Consider the following 20,039-nt stretch of genomic DNA (forward strand, 5'->3'; position numbering starts at 1 on the left):
TGGTCGCTATAATGATTTAATTTGCAAATACAACCTGTCATTTAGGTCGAATGCTGCTGACATATTTCATTATCGGACCGTCAGGAGATGGTTGATTAAATGGTATGGTTTTATATAAAAACGACCACGATCAACTGCAGACCTACATGTACATGATAAAAATGTATTTTTTTTGTGCTATTGAAATCGGGATACTGAACGGAATCTGCTGACTCGTACTATACAGTTTTGTGCCGAAAGAGAACATTAAAAAACCTCATGCATGTTTCCCTTCAAGTAATCCAATTTTATTTTTTATTTTCTCTCTATCATGCGATTTATTAGCCGAGTTGGAACGAAGTTGAACTCGGCTATTGGTTTAGTGTTGCGGGCGGGCGGGCGGGCGGTTGGGCGTCAACAATTGGTTTCCGGATGATAACTCCAAAAGTTTACTATCTAATCAAATGAAACTTTGATATATTGTTGGGTACCAGGTAAGGAAACCCCCTATTAATTTTGGAGAAAAATGGTCAAAGGTCAAGGTGACCGAAAATAGAATGAAAATTTCAGAAAAATTTGGTTTCCGGATAACTCAGAAAGTTTAAATCCGAATCAAATGATACTTAAAGATATTGTTATGTACCAGGTAAGGAAGACCCCTATTGATTTTAGAGAAAACAGGTCAAAGGTCAAGGTCACAGTGACCGAAAATTGAATGAAAATTTAAGAAAAATTTGGTTTTCGGATGTTAACTCAGAAAGTTTACATCCGAATCAAATGATACTTAAAGATATTGTTATGTACCCGGTAAGGAAGACCCCTATTGATTTTAGAGAAAATAGGTCAAAGGTCAAGGTCACAGTGACCGAAAATAGATTGAAAACTTCAGACAAATATGGTTTCTGGACAGTAACTCGAAAAGTTTAAAACTGAATCAAATGAAACTTGATTATATTGTTGGATAGCAGGTTAGGAAGACCCCCTATTGATTTTGGAGAAAAAAGGTCAAGGTCACAGTCCTGAAAAAAGATTGAAAATTTTAGAAATATCTGGATCTGCATGATAACTCTAAAAGTTTAAATCCGAATCAATTGAAATTTGGAGGTATTGTTGGGTGGGTAAGGTATCAGGTAAGGAAGACCACTATAAAGTTTGGAGAAAATAGATAAAAGGTCAAACTAGATTGTTGATACTAGGTAGGGAAGACTATTGAACTCCTTTTAAAAATGTATTCACAAGAATTTATTACATTATATCCAACAATTAGTTCTTCACAATTATAAATATGCCACATCATTCCTGACTTTACAATGTATCCCATATTGATATTTTTCTCTTTTTTTTTTTTCAATATTCATTAGTTTACCTTTACCCCTTTGCTTTTAGTTTTCGTGTTTTATTCTAAAAGCAAGACATAATTTGTTCGCATGAAATGTACAAGTTTTAAATGTATACTTTAATGTCTTAAATTTTATAGGTTTCCGAACTTGAAATAAAACAACTCCAGTTTACTTAAAAGCTGACCTTGCAATGTACATGCGCATTTGAAAAGCTTGTCTTCTGCATTATACATAGTACATACTACATTGCTCGAATTAAATAAATCTCAAGTTTTGATAACTATGTTTAATCTCATGTTTATATCAATAATGCAGTTAATCTGTCTTTGAAAACAATTTCAGATAGCTGAAATCTATTATAGAGGACTAATGCTTTTTAATTTTAATTGTTTTTTAATTTTATGTATGTGTTATGTCTCTTTTTTTAAAGTAAGATCTAAAAGTATGGGCAGCGGAAAGGGCAAAAATTACATTCCCCCCCCAAAATTAATGGCAATTTAAATCCACCAATCAAAAAACTATGACCCTAAATGCAAAATCAACAGTCTTCTTTGCAAAATAGATATACATAAAATCAACCGAAAGTGTGTATATACAAATCAAACGAAAAAAGTAAAATCAACAAACATAAATACAAAACGAACAGACATCGACACAAAACAAGCGGACGCACAAAGATAAACGCCAGGTGGCGTTCTTTGTGAAAGATTATGCGTCATTGAATATTGTGTTCTACACAATAAAGCGCGAAATCCTCGGTTCAGCATCCCAAAATGGCCACGGAAAAAGTGGAGGGAAACACTTCTGATGTCATTAGACAAGCCTCTAGGTTGCAAATTAAGATATACTGGTCCCCCCCTTCCCTACATTGCATTGTAGAACGAAGCCGCCCCTTCTTTATATGTATACTGTTGAAGTTTGGAATAGAGAACATCTTTTAGGGATATTTGGTCCCTTTTTTATTTTCGTTTGATTGACAAGAATTTTAGACGAGTTACATGTATCCTCCCCTCATTCCCTTCAGAAAAAAAACATGCTATGTGTCTAATGCTCTTAAGATTCTTATGTGCAACAAAAATGAAGTTCAGTCAAATTTCTGGCAACTTTCTTGCATACTGTAATGAAAAAATAATTTGATTTAGTCAATATTAGCCCTAGATTGAAGAAATAATATAGACGATATATGTCTCTGATATAGCCTACCAAAATACCGTGTAATTTCATTCCAATTGTACCTCGCAAAATGCGTCATGTAATTGGATATGTAAGGTATTTTATATCTATTAGAAAATATTTTATTATGATTATTTTTTCGAATTTGAATATGGCGTTTTATTAGTCTGGATCACAGTAAACGGCGCACATGCTCTAGATGTGTTCCGAATAGCTTATGAGTCATTAAACCGATTCGTAGGGAATCATCCGAGGTTTACCGAATGCTCAAATTTAAACGCCACCTAGCATTTATTTGTTCGTCCGCTTGTTTTGTATTTATGTCTGTTGATTGCGTTTTTGATAATTCGTTTCGCATTTATGTTTGTTGGTGTAACTTTTTTGTTTGATTTATATATATAGTGATACTTTGTGTTGATTTAATGTATATTCACATTGCAAAGAAGACAGTTGATTTTGCATTTAGGACCATTAATTATAGTTTTTTTTTGGATTGTTGAATTTGATTACCATTGATTTTATAAAAATGTATATTTGCCCTTTCCGTTGCCCATATAAAAACCCTCTAAACACTTTGTAGAAATATTTGGATCGTGTTCCGGTCTTCTTCAGTCGTGTTTATCTGTCATACATGTAGCAACGTAACGCAACACACACAGGACTGACTACAGGGAAAACATATTCGATATAAAATAATAAAAGTCTCTAAAATAGTCTTGATGGTTACCAAGAGGGAACGGTCGAATATAACGCTTGCGTCAATGAATTTTCTTAAATCAATTGTTAGAGGCCGTTTTTTACATGCAGGTTTTGACTATGGATTATTCCGTTTACCTGGTCAAAATTTAGGGCTTACAACTGATGTGACTGGTCAACAGGGGGTGCTTATTCCTCTTACGCACATGATCTTACTTGTGTTTCCTAGGGTCTGTGTCTGCCCTACTTTCGGTTTTGTATTCTTAATAGGATTTATGATATTTATATTCACTTCTTCGTCTACCAGAAGAGAATATTAAAACTCCTCCGATAAAGGTCAGGCATTTTTCAGTTATCCTATGGACAGTAGCTACAGAAGGCCCTTTTCTGCATATTGTAAAATTGTGGGTAATTGGCAAACACCAGCACTATTAAACATGATTTATTACGTACATTAGTTTATAATAAAATTTCCCAAATTTAGCAACTTATGCCACCATTTTCTGATGGAATCATTACTTCAGGACATAAGTAAGCATCCACGATACGAGGTTAATGATGGAATTTATCGAGTGCATTAATTTGATTGTTATCAATGCACTAGTACCTACCAACGAAATAAAGATAAGTTGTGGTTAGCTATGACGATTTGCGTTGCGGCACTGTCGTTGCCAACATGGTACTTGACAATCCCTTGGTAATGGTTACAGTTGTATGAATTGTGGTTGCTTTGCTGTTCCACAAGTACCGGTCGCGGTAGCTCAGTGTTAGAGCGTTCGCTTCGTAACAGGGAGGTCGTAAGTTCGAACCCCGCTCGTGCCATGGCCGCGTCAAACCGAAGAACCGCCGTAAAATGGCTGAAATACTGCCAAAACGGCATAAAACTATAATCGATCGATCAAACCCAAGACGTTAATATAGATAGTGATTGCTCCTTCGCCAAATGCGCGGCATCTAAATTTGAGATTCACGGGTCTTTCGGATATGACCTTAAAACGGAGGTTCCGTGTCGCGGCAGGCGTTGGCACGATAAATAACCCTCACTACTACGGTCCTGAGCGGTAATCATAGGTCTAAATTTGTGGTTACTCCACCTACAGCTATTTTCGATGGAACGTGAAACAAACAATCACAAGTGCTCACGGTTCATACAAGTGCTCACAGTGCATACAAGCAGCTCGGCATTTTGTTTCACTTACAAAGAGGAGTGGACCCAACGTCCGACCAATCTGAGGTCATCTGATAGGACTCTGGCCATTGCAATTATCCAGTAGGCAATATTGATGATCTGCAAATATGAATATGTTGATAATGCTATAATATTTGGTTACTGAACTTAATTGATGATCAAATCATTCATTTTATTGAGCTTAATTGATTAGTGAATGAATTATCTATGATATTGTTGATGTTTGTGCACGTAAGACCTTACCAGCACGCAATAATGATACATATTGGTTCAAAACACATTGTTTGCTGTGACAGCCCTTTTAATAAACACTGCGACCGGTAGCGCCGTATTCTATACGTAATTTATATAGCCAAGCATCATATATAATTTGTACAGTGGAACAAAAATCGTCTGTAAAATATGCGCATTTGTCACCGTGAATGTTTATATAATTGGTGTTCAAGGACCTGAAATTATAAAATGTAACATTTAAAAAAGAATTAACGTTGCCTTGTCATGTATTTGAAGTCCCTCACCCACTTTTGTATGTACCATCAAGTCATATTCTATAAATTTTCGTGTGATTTGAACATCCATTCATGAATTCAGCATCAACTGCACGTTTAAACCGACGGAATTTTTCGGACAATAAAACATTTGATTGAATATCTATTTCGACTACAAATTAAAAAGTTACATGATTCGAGTTCAAAAGATGAAGTGAGGTACATGCCCCACTGTAAATCTATGAATTATCTGATTTCTTACCTATTGTTAATAACTAATGTAATATGAATGCGGGAAATACATTAAACTCGACGAAAAACATCCGCGAAGAAGTGAAATACTAAATAAGTCCTTTGCTGATATCATCGTTTGGTTGGCTGGTTGGCTGTGTATAATGACAAAATTGATACTTATTAAATGGATTGCTATCCAAGAGGAACATTGGAGATCGAGAGAGTGCAAAGGCTGCATCATTTAAAGGACAATTGTGGAAACATTCAGAACATGAAAAAAATGTATTGCTTGGTTCTGATATTGTACTTAGTGAGTCGGACCGTTCTAGCAGGTGAGTGACTTTTAACCAACTCAATGAATAAACAATGATTGGATATTAGTAGATACTTTTGCATGTCATTTTTAAGATACAGAGTTGTTTGAGGTTTTCTTCCTATCGTTGACACACGTTTATTGTGTTCTTATTTACGAGATGTGAAATCAAGTTCTAACAACATAACCTGGAAATCACTTGCAATTTCTGAGGATCTGGTGAAAATTAGATAAAAACGTTTTAGTTAATGAAAATGGGATTCACTAAGGAATACGAGCATTTTTCTTTATCAAATATACTGTTGGGATGGTATGGAAATAGTGAATAAATGCAAACATTTCAGATAAGCTGATATTACTAATCTTGTGTCCCAGAATTGAAAAAAAAATTTAATTGGGGCAAAAAACCACGTTGCTGTGTATAAATCATTGGTAAGCAAACCGAGACAGTATTTTAACGCATGGATGAATGACTTGGCTCTATTAGATATCTACCTTAATATTTGTAGACATTCATTTGATGAATTAATACCGTGGAACACCTTACTCCGAAATGAACGACTTTATCAACTCTTTAGATCATTATTTATGAACGGTCTATAGAGACATGAACATTTTCAATAAGTAAAATGGCAACGTCATTAATCACTCGCACACCGTGGCTTTAGAGTCATATCTCAAAATGTGTCACAATTTGTAGTAAACAAAATTAATTTATCAATACACTGCTGCAAGAAACAGTCCCAAATTAAACCTATCGGCAATTAGAGTTTAAAACGCAATTTGCAGTTCTCTATCCGTAATTAAATAGCGAACTGCATTCTAGAACACAGTTTGCGATTCAAAATTGTATATACATGAAAAAGAAAACCAGACTGGAATATTGAGGCTGGGGTATTAGTGGTCAACGACCATCACTGAGAAAAAATGGTGATATGATACTCTAATACATTTCACTTAATGAATAAACACCGGGTTCGAAAAAACCGAAGGCCCCAACCCCGGGGCCTGAAAATTTCAGGGTAGGGTGTTAGTGTTAAACTATATATGTACTTCTATTGTCAAAAAGTGGTGATGGTTCTCTCTCTGGTTTTGGAGATCAACACTCCTAATTGTTATTTTAAAATACGTTAACCTAGTAAATAAACATCGGGTTCGGAAACATCAAAGATCCCAACCCCGGGATCTGAAATTTTCAGGGTAGGGTGTTATTGGTCAACTCCCACAACTGTGAAAAAATGGGGATGGTACTTTCTTTTGTTGTGGAGATCCTCCCTTCCATTTTTTATTGATACATTGCACTTTTTGAGTAAACATCGGGTTCAGAAGCATCGAACACCCCTACTTTGGTGCCTGAAAAGGGGATAAGATTAGTGATCAAACCCTACCACTCTGAAAAATGGTGATGGTACTCTCTTTTGTTGTGGAGCATTGTCCACCAGGTTCTAAAATACAATACAATACAGAGATTGTATAGCGCCAAATTTAACAAGTTACCCTAAGGCGCTTAACAGCATAAAATTGTAACGGGAACCAGTCTGTTTCCGGCCGTAAAGTGCACTCAGTCTGCCCAAAGCATAAAAACTATCAAAGTACCCTTAAACTCTGTACTGAAGGGCGTAATACTAAGGGACAGACTAAGTCCACTGACAATGTCAATTTACAATGACTGGTCCTGTTTTTGTTCAACCCAGGTTCAGCTATAAGATTCCTAGATTATGATCAACACCTTTGAATAAGAAGAGAGTTTGAAAGTTTTAACAGATCATTTATTATAGAATAATACTGAATAATTTGATTGACAATAAATAACAAATAAGTTTTCAAAATAATCTTCAAAAATGTAAAAAATAAAAAAGGTAAATGAGTTAGAAAACGAAAATGAATTGACCACTGAGTAATTAATAACCAAAATGAATTTAAATAACAAAAAATAAATAATATTATGGCCTAAAAAATATTGAAGGAGAAGAGAATAGGCTTCCATACAACACCTAACAAACCCTAAAGCACATGGTGGCTCGCTATACCAGTAAAACTTATGTAAATTCCTAAGTATCAATAAGGCACTAAGCTCAATAATTTCTCTACATAAAAAAAATAACTACAATGCTAAATAAGGTAAAGTTGTAAAGGGATATCTAATTCAGCCTTGAACCAGTCTGACTCTATCCAGGGACTAAATTACATCTTAAAGAATTTAGACTATTTCCTAAACACAAAAACAGTAAGACTGCGCTAGCAGTCCGGGATTTAACCCAAGAGAAGAATAGAGAGAGCTCGAACCTGTGGGTTCTTTAGCCCCTAGCAAAGTGACTTGAAACTGACGCTGTTACTGTTTATATACTAACTCTAACCAATGAAAAGGACTCTAAGATACTTTGAAAACTGCAGAGTGAAAATCTCAAACGATTTCTGGTGAGTTTAAGGCACTAGCTTTAAACCAATGAAAAGTCAGGAAACAAATTAACTTTGGAATGATTGACAAGATGGAGGCAAATTCAACAGTATAAACAACACATGTGAGAAAAATAGTAAAGTGAACAATTTACATCAGATTCAGACTTTACACAAAATGATGATATACAGGATGTATAGTAGCATAAACATAGGTAATGAATTAACAATTTAAATGTTAATTAAACCAAAACTGTCACAAAATGATAGACAGAAATGTACAACGTAACCACATGGGTATATATTCATAACTTAAAAGCACAATCATATTGATGACTTTGAAGTTTTTTTTTTTGGTTTTTTTTACTGATAAATATAAAGTTTTATTAAAAATACTTATCATAATGCATATCAAACATCAGGAGGATCAGAAAATTCTTTTTTTTTTTCATTTCATATAATGCATACATAATAATAATAGTTCATGCATAAGAAAATTGTAATGTACATACATCATATTTTAAAATCATAGTGTATTTCATATATACATCAAAATAAAATCCACCATGCATCAGGGGAAAAAAATCACAAAAATTCATTTCTTAATGCATAAATTATACATCACAACAATCATAGAAATTATGAAATTTCAATTCATAATGCATATCAAAAATTCATTTCACAATGCTTATCTATCAGAAGATATTCATTTCAAAATTACAAACAGTTTCCTACATTCTTATAAAAATCGTGTCTATTCTTGCCAATATTGGCTACTACCATATTCTGAATAAGAATGCCATATTTAAGTTTATTTATGTACGAGATCTTGCTCCAACATTATCTCAGACTGTCAAAAATATTGAACGTCCATTAATTGTTTCACATTTATTGAAGTTGTACCCTTAATTGAATATTTTACTGTTATAAATTGAAAGTTATACAGAGTGAATTCAGTTCCTTTTCATTGCATTTCATGCCAAAATGTGTAAAAAGCTTTTGTATACTTATATATGGTGGGTAGTGTACTTTGGCGATAGACCATGTAAAGATTTAACAACATATAGAGGTACTTTGCATTTACTCCTGAATTTCACAGGAACCGCCGCGGTGGATGAGAGGTTAGAGCGTTCGCCCCGTATGCGGAAGGCCGGGGTTCGAATCCCGGCAACGACAAACCTAAGTCGTCAAAACAGGTAGTGACAGTTCCATCGCCAAACGCTCGGCATCAGGTGTGAATGTCACGGGTCCTCGGAGATGACCTTAAAAACGGATGTCCCGTGTCACAGTTATGTGGCACCCTAAAGAACCCTCAATGCTCATTGGACGTAAGCGTCGAGCATAGTCCTCAATTTGAAGCCCTTCACCGGTCTTGGCGACGTCTCCGTATGAGTGAAAAATTCTCGAGCGAGACCTTTAGCAAGATACAATCAATCAATTTCACAGGAAGCCAATGAAGTTCCTTCAGAACTTCTCGCTGTTCTCGGTATGAGTCGCGCTGCGATGTTCTGTACAGGTTGAAGTTTTTCTATGCAGGACTTGTGAACTCCATAGATAAGGGTATTATTTTAGTCAATGCGCGATGTCACTAAAGAGTTCACAAGCATTCTGCTAGCGTCGACAGTAGTGAACAATCTTTCGACGATTTTGGTAGTATCATGCTTGAGCAATCGTATTGCATCGCTTCTCCATGCTGAGAGTTCTGTGGCCGAGGAATTAGAGCGTTCGACCTGCATGCGGAAGGCCGGGGGGTTCGAATCCCGGCCGCGACAGACCTCAGTCGTTAAAACAGGTAGTGACAGTTCCATCGCCAAACGCTCGGCATCAGGTGTGAATGTCACGGGTCCTCGGAGATGACCTTATAAACGGATGACCCGTGTCACAGTAGGTGTGGCACGCTAAAGTCCCTCACTGCTCAATGGCCGTAAGCGCCGAGCATAGGCCTAAATTTGAAGCCCTTCACCGGTTTTGGTGACGTCTCCATATGAGTGAAAAATTCTCGAGCGAGACGTTAAGCAAGATACAATGAATCAATGAGTGTTCTGTGAAAATATACCACACGATTTGTTTTTACCGTGTCTGCTTTGTAAATGATGTTATATCCAAAAGCAAGGCCGACATTTTCCAGATCGTTGGCTCGATGTTTAGGAGCAAAGATCGTCAATTTTGTCTTGACTTGGTTTAGTTTCAGATCTTCATCCAATCACTGATATCCTCAAGACAAGCACTAAGGGTATTCAGGATTTCACTCAAGGTTTGATTACTAGGTAAAGTTGGTTATCATCTGCTTAAAAGTGATATCTCATTTGATGATAACGTCATATCTGACCTATCGGTTTGGAGAACATGCAGCCCAGTTTGGGGCCAAGGACTGAACCTTAAGAGACAGCAATGGAAAGTTGTTGAACACCAGAAAATCATGACGTAATAGTTATGCACTGCTTTCTGCTGTCTAGATATGATGTTATCTATGACAATGCCAAGTCCTGTATGCCGAAAGATTGATTGAATATTGTTTAATGTCCCTCTCTAAAATATTTCACTCATATGGAGACGTCACCACCGCCGGTAAGGGGCTGCAAAATTTAGGCCTAGATGCTCGGCGCTTATGGCCATTGAGTAAGGAGGGATCTTTGTTGTGCCACACGTGCTGTGACACGGGGCCTCGAAAGAGAATTCCAGTCTATGTAAAAGAATCTCATGATCAATCAAATTAAAAGCTGCCGAAAGATCCAACATTACTAAACCTACATAACTATTGTTGTCCGGATCTGTTGTTCTGTCATTGTGGAGTTTCAACAGGGCTGTTTTCGTAGCTTGACAAGAACGATAGGCCGACTGCAGATTCTCATGTAGATTATTCTTCACAATATGATCCTCTAAGCGATTAGCTTCTACACGCTCAATCAGTTTAGAAACGAAAGGTAGGTTCGATACGGGGCACGTCTCCATATGAGTGAAAGATTCTCGAGAGGGATGTGTAACAATATACAATCAATCGACACGGGTCGGTGGTTTTTGAGCCATTCCATGTCTAAGCTATGTTTCTTGAGAAGCGGTCGGACTATTGCCCGTTTCTTTTGCCTTCGTTAACGAAGTGTTGATGGCAGACACCAAAAAGGGAAGAAAACTTTTAAATGGTCACCATCGGCCTGAAAACTACAGAATTACTACGCGAGGTCAATACAGGTAAATGAGGTAGAAAGAAAACGAATAGTTTTTGCAGATTTTTATTGTATCTATTTTTATGAATTTTATCACCAGCACAAGATTGTCCAGTCTTGCCTTTTGGATTTAATTTTCTTAATTACAAAAAGGACTTATAATAGAAGAGATAAATCTGGACAACCTTGATATAAATAAAGGCTCTAAAAACCGGTCATTCGATGAATATCAATAGAGATTTTATATAGGGGTTCCAACAGTCTCGTTTAAAGTAATAATTTCGTAAATTCTATGATCGTTATAACGATCTAGTTTGTCAATACAACCTATCATTGGGTCAAATGCTGTCTGATGTGTTTCATACCGATTGTTAGGCCGTTCTTGGCACACTGATTTTGACTACGATAACTCCGTTTACCCGATCAAGATATAGGACTCACGGCGGGTGTGACCGGTCGAAAGGGGATGCTTACTCCTCCTAGGCACCGGATTCCACCTCTGGTATATCCAGGGTTCCATGTTTGCCCAACTCTTTTTTTTGTATTTCTTATAGGAGTTATGGGATTGATCACTGTTCGTTATCTTCACCTTTCATTTAACAAAAACAGTCAAACCCGATTTCAAACAGTACAATGTATATCTCTCTCTTGCAGCATGTCCACGTAAATATCTATCCATGTTCGATGCGTTTTCTTAGCGTGCATTGCATTGTTGTTCCTCGTTTTTATTATAATTTATATCCTGCAATGTATGTATTCCAAATATTGCATTTTATGAGCTGAATCTTTTGAGCATATATGCATACCATTTCTTCACACTAGCATTTCATGTATTTCCCGTTCTCAATACAGTAGAACCGGAGATGTGCACTGCTCAAGTCAAACTAGTGACAAACGATTCTGGGGTATATATGGGTAGATGAAGAGAAATGATCTGAAAGAAATTTGGCGGACTTCCTCATTAGTTTCTTTCAGCTATGTCTATTTTTAAAAGATGTCAGTAGAGCTTTAACTTGTCATATGTTTTTTGGTACTCTGTTTTCCCCTAAAATAGCTCTTGCAAGTTTATTGTTATTTCGGATTTCAAACATTTCGGTTGAGCATCACTGACGAGGCATTATTTGTCGAAATACGCATCTGGTGCATCAAAATTGACACCGTGTAAGTTTTACATTATATAAATATTGCATGTAGTTGAGGGTAGCATTGAAAATTTGCACCCCGAGAAAACCATTGTCAACTAAGACGTAGCCGAGGGGTTTCTCGAGGGGTGAAAATTTTCATTGTTGCCCTCAACTACATGCAATATTTGTTTTATTACACTGAATGTTAAATATACTACTCAAAAGGATCATAGATATTTTTCTGTTTAAAAAATTAAATAACTGCATAACTGGCAATATTGTGTCCAAATGAAATCAAAAACGTCTTAAACAAACTTGCACGTGTATTTCATGCCATGGGAAATGCGTTTCTCATCACAGTTTATGCTTTTGCTACCATTGCACGATTTTCACTCGGGCATCGGTGTCTGATTATTTCTAAGATTTCAAACTCACTTGAGTGTTTACACTACGTTTATCAACACAATGCCCCCTCAACATGTAAAGCGTCGCCTGACGACAGAACAACTGGGCAGATGTATTGGAATGCTTGACGCTGGTTACTCATAACGTGACGTTGCAAATGCACTAAACGTCAGCTAGAGCGTTGTAAACAGGGCCTGGAACCGACAGCAAACTTTTGGTAGATCAGCACACCGACATGGGGGTGGTCGTCAGAGGTCGACAACCCAACGCCAAGACCATTTTGTGGCTCTTCAGGCACGACGCCATCCCTTCTAGACAGCAACCAGCCTACGTAACGACCTCCTGAACGCCTCGAGTGTGAATGTGTCCACTCAGACGATACGGAATCGGCTTCACAATGCAGGTCTCAACTCGAGAAGGGCACGTGTTCGAGTCCCTTTGACTGTTCGACACCGGCGGGAGCGATTGGACTGGGCTGAAGATCATGCCACTTGGACACAGAACGATTGGGTTCAAGTTCCGTTCACCGATGAGTCCAGGTATTGTTTGGACTTTACAGACAGGAGTCACCGAGTGTGGCGACGACAACGTGAACGGTTCCATGATGCCAACATCAGTGAACATGACCGTTATGGTGGTGGTTCCATCATGGTCTGGGGTGGAATCAGCAGGGATGGAAGAACAGATTTTCATGTCCTGGAGAGAGGAACAATGACGGGGGTGTGGTACCGGGATGAGATCCTCGATGTTTACGTCATACCCTACCCTGGTGCTGTTGGCCCTGAATTAATCGTGATGGATGATAACGCCCGTCCTCATCGTGCCAGGGTGGTGGAGCAGTACCTTCAGCAGGAGACAATTGTCCGTATGGACTGGCCAGCGCGCTCGCCGGACTTGAACCCGATTGAGCATGTATGGAACATTCACGCCGTAGAGCACAATCCACGACTTTGGCAGAGTCGGAAACGCCCTCGTGGAAGAGTGGAACAACCTTCTCATTGGAAACATCCGGGTGCTTATTGACAGCATGGCTCGACGTTGTCATGCCGTCATTGATGCAAGGGGAGGCCATACCCGGTATTGACACTTCATCGACTAAGTGTAAATATGGACTATCCCCAAAAACTGTGTAATTCTTTCTCTGGTTTGCTGTTAACTTTTTGTAATGAAATGCCTTTTGGTGTTGTTATCAGATTTCAAGCATTCCGTATTAATAAAAGTTCATGCCGTTCATTCATAACCTGAGTAAACACGTTTCTGAGTCAAATTTATGTCTTTTGTTATGTTAGTGGTAAATTACACAGATATAACCTAATGATCCTTATCAAATTTTGAGTAGTATATAATTAATACTGCTAAAAAAAACCCAATAAATAAATAAAAAAAAACAAAAACCACCAACAACAAAATACCTGACGTCTGTTGACATTTAATCAATAACTATCATGCGATGCTTTGTATATCAATTTGGGTATTCGCGTTTATTACAAATGCTCAAACGACGTCGTCTAACAATCTACGGGAACCGTACGCGCATAAATTTGACGCATGTTGTAATTTTTATAATATCACCCGTTGTCAAGTAATGTTACCCGTTGTTAGATACTATCACCCTGGAGCGCGTGCTTTCTATGGAAATATTATGTTTTTTCAAATGCTTCTCGACCAATCACATTCGAGTATTTTTCATGAAAGTATAATGAATTCCTTTGTCGACTTGTCAGTAATAGTATTAAAAACAATATATAAAACATGCGTATGTCATTAAGCTCCACATCTTTTTCTGACAAGTCAACATAATGATCTGACAAGTAAACATACTCATATGGCATGTCAGCATCATTTTCTGAGACATCATTATACCGTAACATAAACGATCAGACAAGTCGACTAGTGTTGAGAGAAATGCGTCACCATCACGCAAAGGTTATGTATGTAAAACTTATACGGTACCAATTTTGATGCACCAGATGCGCATTTCGACAAATAATGTCTTTTCAGTGATGCTCAACCGAAATGTTTGAAATCCGAAATAACAATGAAGTTTTAGAGCTATTATAGCCAAAAACAGCGTGTCAAAAAAAAAACAAAAAAACAAGGTGGACTCAAATTCGTCTAAGGACAAGAGCTATGCGTGAGGGAGATCATCCTTAATTTTGAAATGAATTTCTAAATTTTGTAACAGCAATTAAATATACATTCGTATTTTCAAGCTAGTAACGAAGTACTTAGCTACTGGGCTGTAGAGACCCTCGGGGACTAACAGTCCACCAGCAGAGGCCTCGACCCAGGGGTCATAATGTAAAAATTATACGGTACCAATTTTGATGCACCAGATGCGCATTTCGACAAATAATGTCTCTTCAGTGATGCTCAACCGAAATGTTTGAAATCCGAAATAACAATGAAGTTTTAGAGCTAGTATAGCCAAAAACAGCGTGCCAAACCTACATGTAGCTCGATTAAATGTCGCTGTATTGCGCGTTCTTAATATACAAAGCAATGGCACGATGGAGTTTTATCGTAGAATCGTAGCATCGCCATAGTAATATTTTGTAATCTTCAAAGCTGTATGGTTACAGAAGGTCAATCACCTCTCTCTGTCGGTAACAGTTATTCTTAATGTTTAATCCACTGATAACCATATGTGTTCTAAACAAATTTATACGATGTTACGTCATCTCTTCTGTACAAGTCACATGTATTGTTATGTGACTTACTACAGAGAAAAAGGCTACGCAAATTCTACCATGAAGACGGGTCTTTGTTATTTGCTATAAAAAGTATTACGTTGAACTCAAAATTATCAGAATAATGTATCAAATGATTGATGGTGATGTTTCTAATCATTCTGTATAAAGAAGCAAATGATCCTTTTAGTATCTTTTATGCCGTTATAATACTCAAACATGAAACTACTTAATTTAAATTAGTGGACTGAAATATATTGATAAATGTACTAAATCAGTTTGTGTTTCCACCATTTAAACAAATGATATCATAAAAGGCTCATAAAATTGTTATCTTGGTTTCTTGGGGAAGATACTTGCTTTCTATACCATGATGCCTGATTCAAATCAATGTGCAATGCACTTAGGTATATTGCTAATATGAACATTGATCGTACTTTATTCATATACATTTCAAGTACCATTAAAGACCACAGAAGATTAATTTGCGAAATTGGAAATGTGAAAAGCATCCGTGACTGTCATCTTCTACAGTCAATCGACTTGACGTCGTAAATGAAAAGGGCAGGTACGACACAGCGCGGACGACCGTGAAAACATTGGATTGAAATCGTTGTTTTTGAAGTGAATCTCAATCCACTTTGCAATTGCTTGTATCATATAAACCAATATAATGGGTATCAGGCACAAGAATTATTATTCATTCATTGATTCAACAGTGAACAGAGACGTCAAATCAATGTTCATTGTGTTTCTCTGTGTGTCTTGTATTCTTGTTTATCATAACTTTTTTGTTTTGTCTTACGTAGCATTAGTTTACGTAAGTGGTAAGTGTTACTTGATATAATGAAACATCAATTAAATATCTCAAGGGCCAACAACAGACCGGTCGGCCCAGAAAGGTTCCCTAGGTCAAGGAGTTCTTTAAAACTTCTGGGATACGTCGTTCACCAACAAGACCCCTTTCGGTAAGTGGGGGTCTCTTTGTCAAAGTGGGTGGTATCGCCCACCTAACATCCATCCTGAATAAGCTCCCCAGAGTTTCTATGTTGGTGGATCTTAAAAAGTGGCCATGGTCCAACAACATCGATACAAATGTACGTGGTTCCCAAAACACAAAACTTAAGATCCTCGGGATCAACTCAACAAAGCCTACTCAAAGGGTAACATACTTACAATTGTCAGACTCTCAAAGTCTGACAATGAAAACAAAGTTAAACTTATGTATGATGGAAAAGGTCATTGATGAAGCAAACATCACTCAAAACTCAAATACACACATTCCACAGCCCACAATGTTCAACAAATGCCATGGATACCACCCAGGCGTCTGTAACAGGGCCTTGTCACGCCCCAAATGCGAAGGCCAACTTGACTCTTAAGTTATATACCAGGAAGACTAAGTCTTGTCCAAACTGTAAAAGCAGCCACTTTGTCAACTATAAAGGTTGCCCATACTATAAAGTGTATTCGATGCAATGACAATGCATGCCCAGGAAGGCAAGTCTTTTGCAGACTACCTAAACAACCCTGGAACACCAGCAGTATTGTAAACCAACAAAAATTAAAACCAGTCATTACATCAGTGATATGTGTACAGGAAATCCCAGCACAAGTCACCAATCATGCCAGGGTATGACATTATACGACAAGACATACCTCATCAACAAGGCGGTGGACTCATCATATTCATAACTAACATAAACTACAAATCAACTATGATCTAGGTCCTATTAAAATGGTAGGTGTACAAAATAAACTCAACTCGGGTTCCATATTAAGGATTCCCACAGTATGATAGGGCTTCTTAAAGGGACATGAACACGATTTGAGCCGAAAATTAAAAAAAAAATCTTTTTATATTTAGAATGCTTAACTAAGTTATTTCTAATGGTTAGCAATTTGAATGTCAGTTGTCAAGATACTACATGAGAAATACAGAGCTCACAATTCTCTGTAATGTAAACAAGGCTCTTGCCTTGTTTTTGTTTACATAGGTTAAATATATTAGTAAAAGTTTCATTTAAAGCAGATTTTTTCAACTCTCAAGTTAATTCTGTATACAATTAAATAGTTTCTAGTGTTTGGCACATCTCATTTTGTTTTAAACATGCTATTTTCTATTAAACCATCTATATGTAAACAAAAACATGGCACGAGCTTCGTTTACATTCCAAAGAATTGCGAGTGCTGTATCTCACTTGAAACTCAACAACTGATATTCAAATTTGGTTGACCATTAGAAATACTTTATTTAAGCATTGTAAACAATAAAAATGGAAAAATAAAATTTGTCCATGCCCCTTTAAAGCAAATGTAATTCTTCATCTGTGGTTGATCGACTCTCAGTATAATTTGGGAAACAGGCGATGCCCATTACATATTTATGATTCATGCAATTGCAAGCTGAATTGAGATTCACTTCAAAACGTAGTATTCCAATCCAATGTTTTCACGGTCGTCCACGCTGACGTGTACCTGCCCTTTACATTTGTAATGTCGAGTGTTTTGACTAAAAGATGACAGCCACGAATGCTGTATATTTCTAAATTCTGCGCTTCTACCAATGAAAAAAGAACAAGAGCAGCAAATGCAGTGAAAAAAGCATACTGCTAATTGTAAAGGTGTATCAACAATTTTCAAAAATATGTTGGCTGCTGTGTTTAATTCTTGAAGTTTTCTTCGATAAAACTGTTTGTGTTTATCAATTTGATCATTTTGCCTAATTTCCGTAAAACAGCGTAGCCTATAACCTGGCCTTTCCATGTTGTATGAAGACTTGTAGTATCATACACTGCACTACTATAAATTTTTTCAGTAAAAAACTGCAAGATATCCAGTGAGGGTATGGATTATCGTGGAAACATTTCAACGACAGTTTCCGGAAAATCATGCCAGAGGTGGGACAGTCAGACTCCAAATTCTCATGATTACGCTGACACATTACCGGGAAACGCCAGCTATCACGAGAATTATTGTAGAAACCCTTGGGCTGGTGAAGTTGCAGGCCCCTGGTGCTACACAATGGACAATGACACGAGATGGGAGCTGTGTGATATTCCATACTGCGGTAATGGTTACTTTGTTGTTGATGGTGATAGTTTAGAAATGAAATATTACATGTAGCTATATGTATTTACAGTAATATTCATCATTTGAAATACATGTATAGAAATTCTGGACTAAAATACTTCCCTAATGTGTTTGCTATAATTTATATGGGGTAATGATTTTAGCGAAACCGCCATTAGAAATATGAACATTCAAACTCTGTGTATGTCTTCGGTTGCTTCTTTTCAAGATCAGCAATGGCAAATAGGTCAGCTTGAATTGACGAAGAGACACCGGAGATTTCGACATTTCTTTAGGAGATGTATCACCTTTTCGATACCTCCACTCTAACACCAATTATGCTTCCAATCGCTACGAATATAATTCGGAGAGGATGAAATAATGCAACAACCGAGTGATGATTTGTATTGAAGTGGAAATCTTAAGGGGCATTAACTGTAATTTTGTCACCAAATATTGAATTCAGTGAAAATTGCTCTATATTATATATTTCAGTAATAAAACCAGTATTTGATTATTTCAAACACTTTTAACCTCAAAGCAAGCACGTGAATATGTAATTTTTGTGATTAAATAATAATTATTATCGTCTTGCAAGACAATAATTCGTTCTTCCTTATATACAATGTATATTATATTTCTTTACTCTAAATGAAACGTTATCTACCTTAGGTTTATTAGGTTTCTCTTGTTTTTGTACAACATAAATGTTTTTATTAGTCATTAATAATAAATCCTACGCTATTGAGAAATTTTGAGAAAAAAAGTTGCCATCACTTTCACAGCTAATTTACCTTTAAGAAATTTTGAAATATGACGTACATGAAAACTTCTTCACTATACGCCATACTTCTATTAATGCTGTCTACGCATTTCAATGTAACCTTTGTTGATTGATTTACGTCGGGGAAACTAAGGGGTTACTAAATAAAACACCAGAACATACATTTCAAGTTACTAATGGAAGTAACCACTTCTCTATCAATATTTCAATTCCCATAACGATTCTATATGTTCCGTGAGAGTGAGAAAAGAAACAGCCCAACTCAAAGTACCCGTTTCGAAGAAAACGGGAAGATCACTGGTTCAAAACACTAAGCACTGCTTTTCCATATGGGTGCAATTGTTATGTGGAAAATGAGGAGAATCTTGCAATCCACATGGTAATATTTTGAATGTGGTGGGACTTTTTCCAAATACACAAAACGTACTAGTAGTCATTGACATCGTTCAAATTACGCCGTCATGATCAGTTACATGTACTTAGACTTAAAGGGCCACTAGCTGTGAAAGTGATGGGAACCATTTGTTTTTTCAAAATCACTCAATGGTATGGGAATATATATCAATGACTGATAAAAACATTTATTTTGTACAAAAAGAAGAGGAATCTAATAAAACTACGTTCTATAACCACTCTTAGTGTAAAGAAATATATAAGGAAAAATTATAGTTTTGCAAGACAATAATTATCTAATCACCAAAATTGCATATTCATGAGGTTAAAAAGTGTTTAAAATCATTAAATACTGGTGTTATTACTGAAATACATTATGTATATAAGATGGGGGTAATTTTCATTGAATTTATTTTTGTGACAAAATGACAGCTACATGTAAGGCCCTTTTAAATTCTTTAACGAAGGAAAAGATGTCGTGAACATAAGGTACATTCTTGATCATAAAAATATTCAGTCGTGTAATCCATCGTATTTCAAGGTCAAGTCTACAACCTGTGTTTCCCACAGACAAACTTTTATTAGTGTATCCTACTTT

The 20,039-nt window shown here is 36.6% G+C and overlaps 1 protein-coding gene across 1 annotated transcript in view; it reads left to right on the plus strand.

Annotated features, from left to right (window-relative positions):
- The first annotated feature begins 5,173 nt into the window (after positions 1-5,173).
- The window catches only part of LOC125671577 (uncharacterized), a 34,240-nt gene continuing 19,374 nt past the window's right edge, over positions 5,174-20,039 (plus strand). Inside the window, exons 1-2 of the mRNA XM_056162037.1 lie at positions 5,174-5,431; positions 18,011-18,262. Of these exons, the coding sequence (XP_056018012.1) occupies positions 5,284-5,431; positions 18,011-18,262 (400 nt within the window). The 5' untranslated portion in view covers positions 5,174-5,283. The remainder of the gene's footprint in view (positions 5,432-18,010; positions 18,263-20,039) is intronic.

The sequence above is a fragment of the Ostrea edulis genome, chromosome 4 (genome assembly GCF_947568905.1).
Source record: "Ostrea edulis chromosome 4, xbOstEdul1.1, whole genome shotgun sequence".
Lineage (NCBI taxonomy): Eukaryota > Metazoa > Mollusca > Bivalvia > Ostreida > Ostreidae > Ostrea > Ostrea edulis.